We start from the raw sequence: 13,703 nt of genomic DNA on the forward strand, positions 1-13,703 counted from the left end.
GAAAATATCCCACGTGTCTCTGATATAAAAGTACACAATCCAGCATGACCTGGCATGTGCTGTGTCAGTGCCACCCTCTGAGACTGTACACTTGGAATTTACACAGAATTTGATGTGTTAGGAGCATTGTAGAGGTGCTCCATGAAATCAGCCCGTGGCATGGGTGCTTCTAGGTGGTGAAAATACAAAGTGAATGCTCTTTGCTAAATACCTTATAGAGCTAACTGGTTACTCTGCTTTCCTAGAACCAGATTAACTCTGATGGCACACTTTGCTTCCTTATTTAAGAACTATGAGAGGATTGAGAGAATGTGGTGTGGTCTGTGTTACACTGAATAATAAAGATTTTTTTTCATTTAAAAGAAGCCTCTTATGGTAGTCATTTGAAAACAAATAAGAAATATTATTCAGAATTGAAACAGATGTCAGTTTTAACTTTGAAAACTATTCTGGCAAAAGGATTCCTAAGGTGTTTTTTGTAACAGATCTGGTCAAATTGAACTCTGAACTACCTGCACCTTCTCTTAGAGAAGAATATATGATATGTGCATAATAAATGCTGGCATTACAGATGGAGGCACAGGGAAGAATTTGCAATTTCTTCTCACATGCTGAAGATGTAATTTATGTATCTACTTGGACAAATACTTGCAAGTGCCAAACAATTTGGTTTATATCACCCTGAAATAGTGCTGGCAACAATAGCTTCAGGGAAGGTAATAGTTTGTTGCCATTAGTTAATTTCTATAATTGGAACCTGGCTTCACATAATCTGTGCAAAATAATTAGGTTGAGAAATACTTATGTGTAAATAATGCTCTGGACACAAATTGTTATGTTGTATTTTATTATTTTTTTCCCCTCATTGAGTTATCAGTAGTTTTGGCTTCTCAGTTGGGTAAAAAAATATATCGTTCCACCAAAGAAGTCTGAGTTAGTAGAAAGATGTGGGAAGGGAGAGGAGAACAGCAGGTTGACTCAGACTTCTTCCTGGGATGCTCACAGCACAAGAGAAGAAGATGGAATGGTGGTACTTTGATGAAACCTTGTTGCTGCAGTGGTCTGGAAGTAGGGGCTGTGTGTTGTATCTGAACAAACTACAGGGACTATGTCCAAAAAGGTCTTCACTGATGATTTCACACCTGAAAGCTTGTTCATCTTGCTGTGCTTTCACTCAAGTACTGACTCTTCCTGACTTGGTATTTAGATCTTAGTGAAGGTGTCCACCGAAGGACCAGCCTGGGTCGGGCATGCAGGCCCCAGTCCTTGAGCACCTTGAAGAACAGACAGTGAAGTGTTTGCATGGGTTGGGCAAATGAAGGAATGCTGCTCCTTCACCACTTCCTGCAGGGATCTCTCAAGAGCTGACAGATGTCTTGGAAGTGTTGGCTACATCCATCTGCAGGGACAGGAGAGTCAAAAGGTTGCTGTTGGGATGATGTTGCATTGTAGGAAATCTGAAATGACTTATTTATCTCACAAGACCTACACAGGTTGAAGCAGGTCACAATCTGAAAGAGAGTCTCACCCTTTGCCACCTTCTGTTTTTGAATGATGCTACTGCCACTCCAGTGAAGCTTTATTTGGGCATCTTTGGGTTTCCTGCAGAGCCTATTACCCTTCCATGTACTGTTTTTCCATTTTCACTATTTTAAATAATGCTTTAGTCTTTCCATTCAAGACCTCAGTTAATGTAACCTATTTTTAAGAATTTTTCAAAAGAAGTATACAACTCATCTGCTTTATCTTTTGAACTAAAGTATTTCCTCACTTCCTGTAAATAAACCAGCAGTAAATACCATCCTTTTCTTTCAGCCTTTCTCTTTCCTTACATTCTGTTTCTAGGCTGGCCTTTATATGTCACTGAACTTGGACTCACATTCTTTCTGATTTGGGATTTACTTCAGTAGTTCCCAGTTTTATTTAGCTTTTTTTCACATTCTTATCTGCCTTCATTTCTCCAGACCATCCTTTTCTTATCCTCTCCCTCCCTTTGCCCCCAAAGTTTATCTCCCCTTGCAGCACTGTGGTTCTACTATTGCAGCAGTAGAATTTTGGAGAGTGGTTCAGAGCCCTCTGTTTATCAGCTGCCCTGTACACCCCACCTGGGCTGATGGGCACTTCCTTCTTTTAAAAAACATCTCTGAAAAAGGAATCATTATGCAGATGTTAAAACATGAGACATTTGAGTATTTTGGGAAATAAGCCGTAATCACCTTCAGTCACTGCATTTGGATGTGACAGATTACATTGCTTAAACATGCTACATGTCTGCGTGGATAAATGTACCACATTAAAATATGTTTTTGTTCCCATCAGGTGTCTTTAGGTTCTGTTGTTCAGTTTGAGACGGGAAACTTCTCCTTGTCAGCAGAAACAGAAGAAAAGTTTTTTCCTGAGAAAAATGAACATCTGCTACAGTGGGCCCAGAAAGAATATGGAGCAGTAACATCTTTCACTGAACTTAAAATATCAAGAAACATCTATATTAAAGTAGGAGAAGGTAAACCAGAACAAAACCACCTGAATTCATAGACACTTTCAGATGCTGAGAATGTGTTGCTTATATTTCACTTATTTTAATTTTTAAACATACCTCTCATTTTCCAAGAGATATGGTATGAAAGGGGAAGCAGAGAAATGAGAGCAAGCCTAAAGACCAGACCTTGGGTTTAGGAAACTTTTAATGGATTCTGGTGCCATAACTTTATGCTCCTAAATGTGGATGCAAGTGCTCAGACTCTTACAAGAGTCAAACTTTGCCTTTTAAACAGATCAACTACTCATGGTGATTGTTTGGGTGTATTCATCTGAAGAAGGAGAGACCTTGAAGAAGGGGGAAATTTCTAGAAAGCCTTGGGTTACATTTGGTTTTTTCAGTATTTGCTTGTATAAGGACCCAGGCTTCTTTGGGTGAAGAATTATTGCTTTCTTTGCCAAACTAAGTCACCTTAGTCTGTACTTATGTATTTTCACCCCAAGAAGAAAGATTTCCTGTCCCTCTGAGCCACGTGCCAGATTCTTCAGGTGGCCTAGTGCAGGTGGGAGAGGACTCCAGCTCTTTGGGAACTTCACACAGGCCCATATTGGGGTGGGGCTCAGGCTGTAGCTCCATAGCTGAGCAGTGTTGGCACAACATAACTATATGATCCTCTGCAGGAATGTCTCTACAGAAACTTCCAAACAGCTGAGCTAGTTGGTTACAGAAAAGAAAAAAAAACAATAAAAAGCCTTCTGTGGAGAAAACATTCTTTCCTAACCACATGTATCTGATCATTTGATTTCCTGACATAGGAGGTTTGCCCCCCCAAAATCAGAGCATGCCTGAGTTAGTTTTATCCAAATCTTGCCAAATTTGTAGAGGATTCCCTTGTGTGGGGCTTTTTTTTTTTTTTTTTTTGGCTGTACTTGGCACCGGTTGTGGATTTTAATGCCAGAAAATCATTCAGAAATATATTTCTTAGCTTATTAAAATGCTCTTGAAACATATATATGGGAGTAGTGGTCTCTGCATTGTGGAGACAAATATTTAATTAGATACGTTGAAAAAACCAGATAAAATTTTGCTTGTTGATTTGCAAGTCTCCAGTCAAACCAGGAGGCTAAAGAGGAGGGTTTTGCATCATCTTTAGAATGCGCTACAACACAATTTAATTAGGAGAAAGTACACAAAATGGATCTTGGCAGGCAACCAACATAGACAGTTTCTGAGAAGGCTCCTACAAACCAGCTCAGCTGTAACCGTATTTGATTTTGATTTAAATTCTTGGCAGAAGTGAATATGTGTGTATGTGTGGGGGTTGTGCATGTGTTCAGGGGTGGGGACAGGGTCAGTTCCTGAACTGCAGCAGTCCCGTGAGGAGTTCTGTGAAAACCACGTGGGATGTGGTCCTGGTCTGCTTCTCTGCAGAGTGAACAATGGAATCACTGGATTTCACAAACCACAGCATGCAGTGACGTACAATTTAGGCTTTTCATACAAAACTTAGATTCCTCATGAGATTTAGTAAGGTACCCTCAGCTGACAGTCTGTGAATCACTGCTACTATTGCTCATAACCTATAGGTGGTCACACAAAGCAGTTCCTTGCTATGTGATTGATACAGAATTTGATGGCTGTATTCATAGAATTGTCTACATTTCAGCTTCACTCAAGTTAGACAAATCTGAAACTGGAAGATGTAGCATTGCAGAAGTGTAGGCTGTAGCTGAATACAGAAAGCGCAAACCAAAGGACAGAAAGATCTGAAGAAGGCTGATCTTTCATAGAATAAAGCTGCTTCTGATGCCATGGGTCTCTTAAGTCACTTTTGAAACTGCAAATGAAAGGCAGCTGAGAGCACTAGCAAACTGGATCAGGGCCAAGTGCATCTGAATCCTGTTGATTCTAAAGAGTGGCTGATCAAATACTGCAGGGATGGTGATCACAGCAAGAATTTTAAGGGGCCAGAATGGGGATGTGGAGGAAGAGGGCACAAGAAGTGTGGTTCTTGTTCTTCCCTTGGTTTGTGTAATGAAGGAGATGGCAGAGTGACTGCTGTGATAATCACTGTCAGATTCTAGAAAGCAGGACTGCTCATGGTGTAAGTGGTCTTGGTATGTGTTTTTCAAGAAAAGTCAGTTTAATTCCTCATGGTTTAGTAAGACATGATTGAACAAGTCAGGAAGACCTATCAGTTAGCTAAATGTTACCTAATGCATCCAGCATCACCAGTTAATCCAGGGCAAATGTGCTTGCCTGGAGGGACCCTAATTTCAACACATTTCTTAGCTAAATAAGAAAAAAAAATTAGCTTTAACAGTAGCTGAATTGGAAAATGTGAGTCTATTTACAGATGGTAACACTGTGCTTCTGTCCTGGCAGAAGCTGAAACATCAGTCCTGACTGAATTTATAGCCAGTACACAGCAGTGCACATATCCTGCATGCCATGCTTGCTTGGCTTAATGCTGCCGCATGGTCCCATTGGTCTGGCTTAGCTGTGTGTCCTGCTGCAGGATGAGCATTGCCTAGAGTTTGCATCCTCTCTCCTGACACCCCTGTAGGCCCTTCCCTGATCCCATTTCTATCCTGCCATTAAATGCTAGCCAAGGTTCTGATCTCTGTTGTGCTAAGGGCTAGCAAACTGTGAAATATACATAAATAAGCCCTACCATCAGGGTGCCCAAGGAAAATTCCAAACACCTTGCTTATGCCCAGATCAGATTTTGAAAGGCAAGCTCTGTTTGGATGGGATTTTTATTGCTGAATCCAACTGCTTCTGCCCAGGGTGCCTGTCTCGAGGAATGACACTTGATTAACAGCGCTCATTTGCACAAAAACCTTCTCAGGATGATGTTAAGCTTGGATATTCAACTTCAGCCAAGAACCTGTGGATGACACCTAATTTGTGCAGCATAGTACACACAGTGTCTGTCCTCATCAGTAAAACAGAAGTGCTGCACACAGAAACTGCAGATCCTGGTGTGCAGTCCTGTGCGTCCATCCAGCCGCCTGGCGCTCGCCGAAGGAGGAGGCGGCTGCCGGCCACTGCTCGCAGCTCCGCTGTGATCCGGCCAGCAGAGCCCTGGGCACCCCGGCCTGCTGGCCAGAGACCTCTGCTGAGGGTGTTGACTGCAAACCTCACGTCTGAATCCATACTGGGAGTCTGGGGAGATTAGAGAGGCACAGAATCCATAAACTGGCTGTTTGTTGGCTGGTTTGGTAATGTTTTTAATTGATTGCAGACACCTGCAGTCCCTTTCCAAAGCACGTAGACAGCCCTGAAACTAACAAAGTAGAGAAGTGTAGTGAGCAAAGAAAGATGAAATGGATCCCCTTTTCTTTTCTGCTCCAGCCTGATTTTGGTAACTGCTGTGGATGAGAGTTGGTGTGAATGTCAAGTATCCCGTGCTAGAGTTGAAATCTGCTGCAGAGGAAAGGCGTGCTATCGAGCAGAGGCCCAGGCTGGGGAGTCTCTGTGCTTCTGGCAACAAGAGCAGCGCTTCTGGAGAGCTCCAGAGACGCCTAATGGAAGTGCCAGGAGCAAGAACTGAGTTCTTTGCAAAGGCAAATGATAGCACGTGTGGCAATTACCCACAAACTACTCCAGAACTGTTATTTTATGGCCTGAATCATGTTGTATAGCAGTTAAGAAGCAAATACCTAGTGTGTGTGTGTGTATATATATATATATATATATATATATTAAAATTCAAGCTCAGCGTAGACCATTTGGGATCATTTTCCATTCTGTGCTGCTGTGGGAGGAGCTGGCAGAACTGCAGCTGCATTCAAGGCTAATCTGGCAGGGCACATTCCAGATGTTAGAGAAGTGCTTTGCTTGGGCAGTATGAGTAGTTACAGCCTTACACAGCTTCAGTAGTTCTGTAGGGGACACAACAGGGTTAATATTCAAAGGCTGCTTTGTGTAAGATCAGGAGAAGAAACTCCCCTGATTGTTTCTGCAGAGACCAGGGTCACAGGAGTCTCTGGTCTTCCTACAAAGTTGGGTAGCACACACAAATACACTTCAGAGGTGACATTTCAGTTCTCATTTAGAGAGTGCATGGCCTCAGCACAGCTCATAAGAGTTTCTTCACAGTTTTGTGTTCACAATGCATGCTAGTTGATTTATTTTCTTTTGGATTTTTGGGGTTTTTTTGTATCTTGATACTGACCTTAATAGAAAAGTCTTTCTTGTACAGCAATGGTCAAAGACCCAGCCATGTGGAATTTTATTCTTATAGGATTTCAAGTACTTGAACATGGTACTTAGTCCTTTTATGTATTATGACAATTCATATGTAAAGCTATCTCAGAAAGACAAAGTACTCCTGATTTTCACTAGAAATACTGTTTCTTGGGGTACAGTAATATAGGCTGTGCATGAGAATTTCATATGAAGTGACTATTTTTTAGGGTTTGCATTTTACGCTAGTGGCTCTTCACCCAGAGGGTGTTGGGGCACTGGGACAGGCTCCCCAGGGCAGTGGTCACAGCAGCAGCCTGCAGTTTAAGAAGCCTTTGGACAATGCTGTCAGGCACAGGGTGTGACTCTTGGGGATGGTGCAGGGCCAGGAGTTGGACTGGATGACCCTTGTGGATCTCTTCCAGCTCAGCTCAGTTCTGGGGTTCTGTAATGATCATATTCAGCTTTTTGGTTAAAAACAAAAGAGAGATTGAATAGCTATGCTAGAATTTCATAATTTCACATATGCGTGTTGTGATCAGAGTTTCTTAATATCAACAGCTGATTCCATAATTTTCTTGATGCTTTTAATTTTCCATGTGAAAGAGAAACACAGTATTTGTTGTTTTCTAAATAATACTGACCCTGACTACACAATATAGAGGAAATATATTAAGTGAGGAAATGGAGAGTATTTTCTGTAGTATTTAAAGCATAGTAAGTTAACAAGAATAAAGCTTTTTCCACAGGGAGAAGGAGTTGATTCCAAAAGTTATCTCTGAGTAAATTGCAATAGAAAGAAATCTCTTGTAAAGATGCAAGGGACAAATTAAATGTATTTTATTTTGAAAAGTTTTTCACATATTTTTCTTCAGAATTGTTTTCAAAATTCTCTTTGCAGGGATTTTCTTTCAGTAAGTGTTTAAATACATAAATAATAACTATTAGAAAGTTAATGTATTGGTGCAATGGTAATCTCCCTTTCAATATGATGATTTGTCATATGTGCTTATAATAGACGGTAGATACACCTTTCAGCAATATAGTGAACGCTGAAGTTGATGTGGTACGTGCATGCATCTAAGCTGACATCTGTGTTTAAAGGTCCATATGATTTCTTCTTTTTTTTCTCCCTCCAGATCAAGTTTTTCCTCCCTCATGCAACATAAAAAAGAATTTTCTCTCTTTAAATTACCTTGCGGGGTACCTACAACCAAAACCAGCAGAGGGGTGCCTTATGTCTAACTTAGTCCAAGAAAGAGAAGTTCATATCATTGAACTAAGTACTCCAAATTCCAATCCTAACAGGTAAAGTATCATCTAAATAGACTAAAACTGTCTGAAGTAATAGCTAACAACTTCACTTGTTTTATAACAATTAACTAAAATTAGCCATTTCATCCTTAATAAAAGCTTGGGCTTTAATACTTTAAGTAGAAGTTGGTTCTTCAGTATGTAAAGATTTTGAATTCTGCTTCATAATCATAGGATTTTTCTGGACAAGACTGCAAAGCACAGCTTTTATGGACTGTATACTGCTCCCCTGCTTCCTCAATCAATCACATTTTTTCAAGGATAAGGTGAATAAGGGAATATCAGTAAGGGCAGTATCTGACAGAGAAGTTTTAAGGTTAGACCACTGTATGAGGAGGTGAGACAGAGGTTGAAAGTAATCTTGACCTGTCACCGGTCAATGACTGGCAGCAAGGTCAAGGACAGTGACTCCCAGACAGTGTCCAGAGGCTGCAAGTGATCTGTGCTCTATGGTAAGTGTTCCACAGCTGCTATGAAGATTCACAGCAGTATTTTCTCTCCAGTTTCCAGCTGAGTTTAAGGGATAGTTTGATAATTATGAGAAATTTTAAGGGTTGACAGTGGTGCACTGACTAAAAAGGTTTTTAACTACTGGTTAGGAAAAGTAACTCTCTGTACACATTATGAGGATTTTCTAAATTGTCAAAGGTACCTTTGGGAGATAAGACATATAGAATTCTCATCTTTGGCTGGTCTTTCCTTGATCTTAGTGGGAGAACATAAGTGGGGTTTGCTTCAGATAAGAAGAGGTTTTCCAGCTATGACTAAGGGCCAAGTATGATTGCTAGAACAGAAATTTGCTATGAAACTTAGATGGTTACAATTTCATCAGAGATAAGGTAGATCTAAAATGCTGTCTGCTTACTGCATTCACTGGATATCTGGCATTGTCTGATTCTGCTCCTCATGCAGCTGCATGTGAGTGGATCCTCTCCCTAATGAGAAAATCACACAGGGAGATAGAGGTGGGAGGAGGTGTTTTTGTGAAAAGGATAATTCTCATTGCAAGATGTTGAACCCAGAGCCTGATAATTTTCTTGCATAATAACCTGGGGAGAGTAAGAAAGTATTGACGTGGAGTGGTAGTGTAGTGGAAGTGGAATAGCTAACCCCAAATGTTGATGCAGCCCCATCCTGAACAGAGCTGATGCAAAGCATCATTCCAAGTCCCTTGTAGTGTTACACAATGACAGCCCTGTTTCCAAGCTTTTAGCTTTGGATAATATCACAATAGGAATTTGCTTTTGAGATAATAACACTGCAAAAAGTTTAAATGTTTTGCTATTAAAAGGGAAAAAAAAGTACTAAGTTACGTTGTTCTTAGTTTTATATGTCATCCACAGCTATCCTTACAAAGTTTAAATCCCCAAAGAAATATACAGAAGCTGAGCTGGGCATGTGTAAAGCTGCAGGAGATGGATCAAAAGTCCCAAGATACATGAAGTCTCAGTGTAGGATATTAGTTGGAACCTATTACGTGGGGATGAGCACGTTCTTGTAATGTATGGCCCCATAAGATGGTCTGGAAGGATGGGTTTTTCTGCTGAATTGGTATTTTGCACGTTGAGATGTTATTGATGGGTAAGAACCCATTTGCTCTACTTATTTTACTGTGATCTTGAAAATCTGGACAGTTTTCATCTATTTTCCAGCAAGCAGTAGGCTGGACATCTGGGTTTTTTCTTTTTAAAGTAACTATATACCCAGAAGTAGTGGAAACTGAATACACTGCTTAATTCCTCAAAGCACGCAAGATCTTAAGCAAAGTCATTCCACAATTTAACTGTTTAGGCAGAGACACCCCCCAGTATAGTACCTGTGGTTTGGGTTGGGTTTTTTATGTGTGTGTGTTAACCTGCCTGTCCTCTTTACTTTTTTTTAAGGTATTATTTTAAGTTTTAATACAGTTATAGCCAGAGGAAACTGAAACAGTTATATTTAGGCACTGTCACAGTGAAATCAGAAAATTATGTTTACTTTAGAAAGCAACCTGCTAGTCATATAACTTACCTGCACTAAATAATAGGTGAATTAAGTAGCACACTTCTTGTAAATAAGAGAGAAATATATTTTTTTCTAAAAAGTACTTGTTTCTATTGTTATGTAAAATCACTTAAGTGTATATAGAATAACAATCTGTTTTGCACATGTTGTGTTGCCTGGGATAATATCCAGCATTTTAATCAGCTGGCCAGACAGTGGAAACATGATGGATTGGAAGAAGGTTGATAGCTGAAAATTTCTGGCATTCTGTTCTAACTTTCTATTTTCCACATACAGTGCTCTCCAGGTGGATATAATCGTTGACATTAAACCATCTCAGCCAGGCGCCAGACTTGTCAGAGATGTCGTGCTTATCCTCAAGTGCAGAAAGTCTGTCAATTGGGTTATCAAGTCTCATGATGTCCAAGGAAAGCTCGAAGTGATTGTAAGTTAAGGCATCTTTATATTTTGAGAGCTTGCATCATAATGCAACAGTATAGAATCCATTTAAATGTGATGTAGTGCTTGACCATGTTGATTTCTGAATGTTTCTCTTAGCTGCTTCTTTTTAATAATTACTGCCTTTTAAGGAGTAAATGCATAAATTTTTTATTCTCATTAACTTTCAATATATGGGCTATAAAACTGACCAACACACTGCAGAAGCCACGTGGTTAGAACAAGGATTTAGTTTGTGTCTTTTTGACTGCTGTTGAAGCACCCTAAACACAGAGTAGGATGTTCATTTCTCTTTTTGCTGTTACTTTTGTGTATGGATCAACGGGTTCATGCCAGAAGTTGGAATGATGCCTTCAAATGCAGAATAGATAATACTAGATATGCAGCACACACCCACATCCCTTTAGAAGTGGAAACTCCTTTACTCCTGCTTGTAGTTGTAGTAGTATCTATCCCTCTTTCCTGCCAGTACTTCTGTCTCCAGTAAGTGTTTGGTCAAATTGACCTAACTCTCCTCAGACAGCAAAAACTCTTTTTTTTCAAGTTAAAAACAGGCTCACTAAAGTTAAACTTCTAAAATTACTGGAGATGCTGATTCATGTTGATTTTTGGTACAGGCTTTGTGGTTTAGCACCCTTTCTACTAAGAAAATGTGTGTTTCCTTGCTCTGATATAAATAAATATAGTTGAACTGATCTTGCGGCCTATTTCTGTCTGAAGTGATCAGTTAAGAGCACATTGTACAGTTGAGCTGAATGTTTGCTCAGGACCACACAGTAGCCTCACAATTAGCAGTTTTGCAGCAATTCAGTTACATTTGCAAACTCCAGTTCTTGGTATTTATAGCAATTTTCCTTTGCTCACTTGCTTTCTGCTTGTAATCTGTGCAGAGGAAATTCTGGCAGAATGCAAAGGCTAATTGATCTAAATCTCCTAAGAAAATAGATTGGTAAGCAGGATTTCATAGTAGCTTTTGAGAGTGAAGGAAAATAGAAGAAAGCTAATTTTGATGTTGCTCAGAAAATTGAATGGAAAAATTATCTAGGGTGGATGATGAAGTTCCCTCTTGATCCCTGACACATATTTATCTTAAAGACAGGAGAGAATGTTCTGGTCATTCTGTAGGGCCGAAATAGCCCTAAAAGAGAAAGGTCAAGTTTGGTTGCTGAGGATTACCACTCTTGTAAGCAGAATGATGAAAAGCAATGCTTGAATTCAAAGTTTCATCCTGGGTTATTGCATAAAATTCACCACTGTATATTTGGGCATATATGGATCTACTTTCACAGGGTAGAGAATTGTGCTTTAGTTCACACCATGCTAGGAAATAGCTCAAGTAGTGTATTTCAAGCCCATGAAGCTGCCACTTTACAGATGATCAATTTTCACAAGACAATTTCTACAGGTTTTTAAAATTTCTAAAATGCTGTACTTGAATATAGAAAAACAACACTGCTTTAAAAATTTTATTTCTAGGTTTCTTCTTTATTAATTATTGAGAATATAAGTAAAAAGTATAATTAAAAAAAGGTTTCTGCAATGAGTGGCAGAAGGTCACATTTTATTTAGATTAACAAAAAGAGAAGGTAATACATTAAATATATACAGAAATGTCAGCATTTAAGAGACTTTGTATTCGTGTTAGGATTTGTGAGTAACTATTTACTACTTCATTTATATAGATGCTTTATTTTCTGAATATATGTTCATTTTCCTTTATTTAGAGGGGGTAAGGGAGGGAACTAAACTCCCCCATGTCATTAAAAAGCCTGCATATCCAGCATTTAGCATCTCTTCATATCTCTATTAAGCTGAATGCCTTTCCAAGCCCAAATTTAGACAATGCATAAAAACATTACTAAGCAATTAGGTAATGTTTCACAATGTTCTTTTTATTGGTTGAAGCAGTTCCACGCACTTCAATTTTCCTAACTTCTTGCCCTCACTACAAATTAGAATTGTCTTGAGGGGATTGGCAGGCAGAGAGGGGAAGGTTAGTGCTAAGCTGCCTCAAACCCAGTACTGTAAGTTACTGAGGTCTAAGTTCACAGACAAAAAATGAAAGATGTTTTAGGTTATACAGCTCATCTCCCAGCTTGCTGTGTTTTTTGAAACTCTGCAAGAGGATGGACACAAACTCAAGTAAATGGGAGTACTTCAGGTAAATTAATTGCACTTGATGTATGTGCAGTGCTTTCTTCCCAGGCTGTGTTTAACTCCTGTGTGGAGTCCTTACATACAGTGCTTGTGTGGTTCTCTGCTTGTACACTGCTGTTCACATCGCTTCCTTTGCAGCTGGTGTCCCTCTGCAAAGCTGAGAACTGTGCAGTGAAGTTCCAGAAAAAAAATTTCTTGAGGGGCAAGGAGCGAGAGAGATGCAATGCACAAAAAAACCCCGTGAAGGTTTCAGAATCTTGGAGGGATGGTTGTTTACCTGAGAACAGCTGCCCACCACTTTCTGAGATGGTGTCTGTTCTGAGTAGGTTGGTGGGGGCTCAGATTGCCTGGCTTCAGTCAGTTTTTGTGAGAGTGTTGGCAGGGCAGCAAGTGAAGGAAGGTCTGTTCCTGCAGCCCTTGTTCTTGCTTTTGTTTCAGTGAGGTGATGCAAGACTGAACATTTACAGGCTCGCTGTGCAGTGGAGGGGTGTAAGCAAGCCCTGGAAACGTTTGGGTGCCAGCTAGGACAGTAAAGTTCTGAGATAATATTTGTTCAGCTGTCTTCTCATGACAGAAAAGTAAAGAGATGCAGCAAAGTTGGGTTACCATAATAACTCCTACCAGTCAAAGCTGTGTGGTAATATGAAAATATGTGATCAGTCGTGTCCAGGTTTGCACGTGTTGAAGATCAAAGATTAGTTGATCCCAAAGAGTCATAAGGCACTAAAATTAGGATACCGATACCTGGTGCTCCATTTTTGTTCTTATCTTCAGTGACTGAGCAGTGCTGAGCATGGGTAACTGTTCTGGTAACAACAGTATCCTGAAACTAGGCACTCTGTACTTAAAGTTATCTCTAACTTCAGTTGTGAAGCCCCAAGTGTTTAAAGGCTGCCGAACTGGGTCTTTAGGCAGAAATGAGGGAAGGAGCTAAAGGTACACTATGCCAATCCATCAGGACTCTCGACATGTTCTATTCACTCCTTAGTTCAAAAACTCACTTTGATGTCAGGTGGAGAAGTACATCTGAGCTCTCTGACCTGCGTAGCCTGTCCATAGGAGCACTGCCTAAGAGATCTCTCTAGTCTATCTTCTGGTGTTCCAGAGTGAAGGATTTAAG

At 40.0% G+C, this 13,703-nt stretch overlaps 1 protein-coding gene across 2 annotated transcripts in view; it reads left to right on the top strand.

Moving 5' to 3' along the window:
* Nucleotides 1-13,703, top strand: part of TGFBR3 (transforming growth factor beta receptor 3) — a 115,104-nt gene that overhangs the window by 75,202 nt on the left and 26,199 nt on the right. For both annotated transcript variants that reach the window (XM_041483125.1, XM_041483126.1), the window contains exons 5-7: nt 2,320-2,503; nt 7,810-7,978; nt 10,265-10,412. In XM_041483125.1, the coding sequence (XP_041339059.1) occupies nt 2,320-2,503; nt 7,810-7,978; nt 10,265-10,412 (501 nt within the window). The remainder of the gene's footprint in view (nt 1-2,319; nt 2,504-7,809; nt 7,979-10,264; nt 10,413-13,703) is intronic.

This window comes from Pyrgilauda ruficollis, unplaced genomic scaffold (assembly GCF_017590135.1).
Source record: "Pyrgilauda ruficollis isolate IOZ18807 unplaced genomic scaffold, ASM1759013v1 scaffold6, whole genome shotgun sequence".
Taxonomy (NCBI): Eukaryota; Metazoa; Chordata; class Aves; order Passeriformes; family Passeridae; genus Pyrgilauda; species Pyrgilauda ruficollis.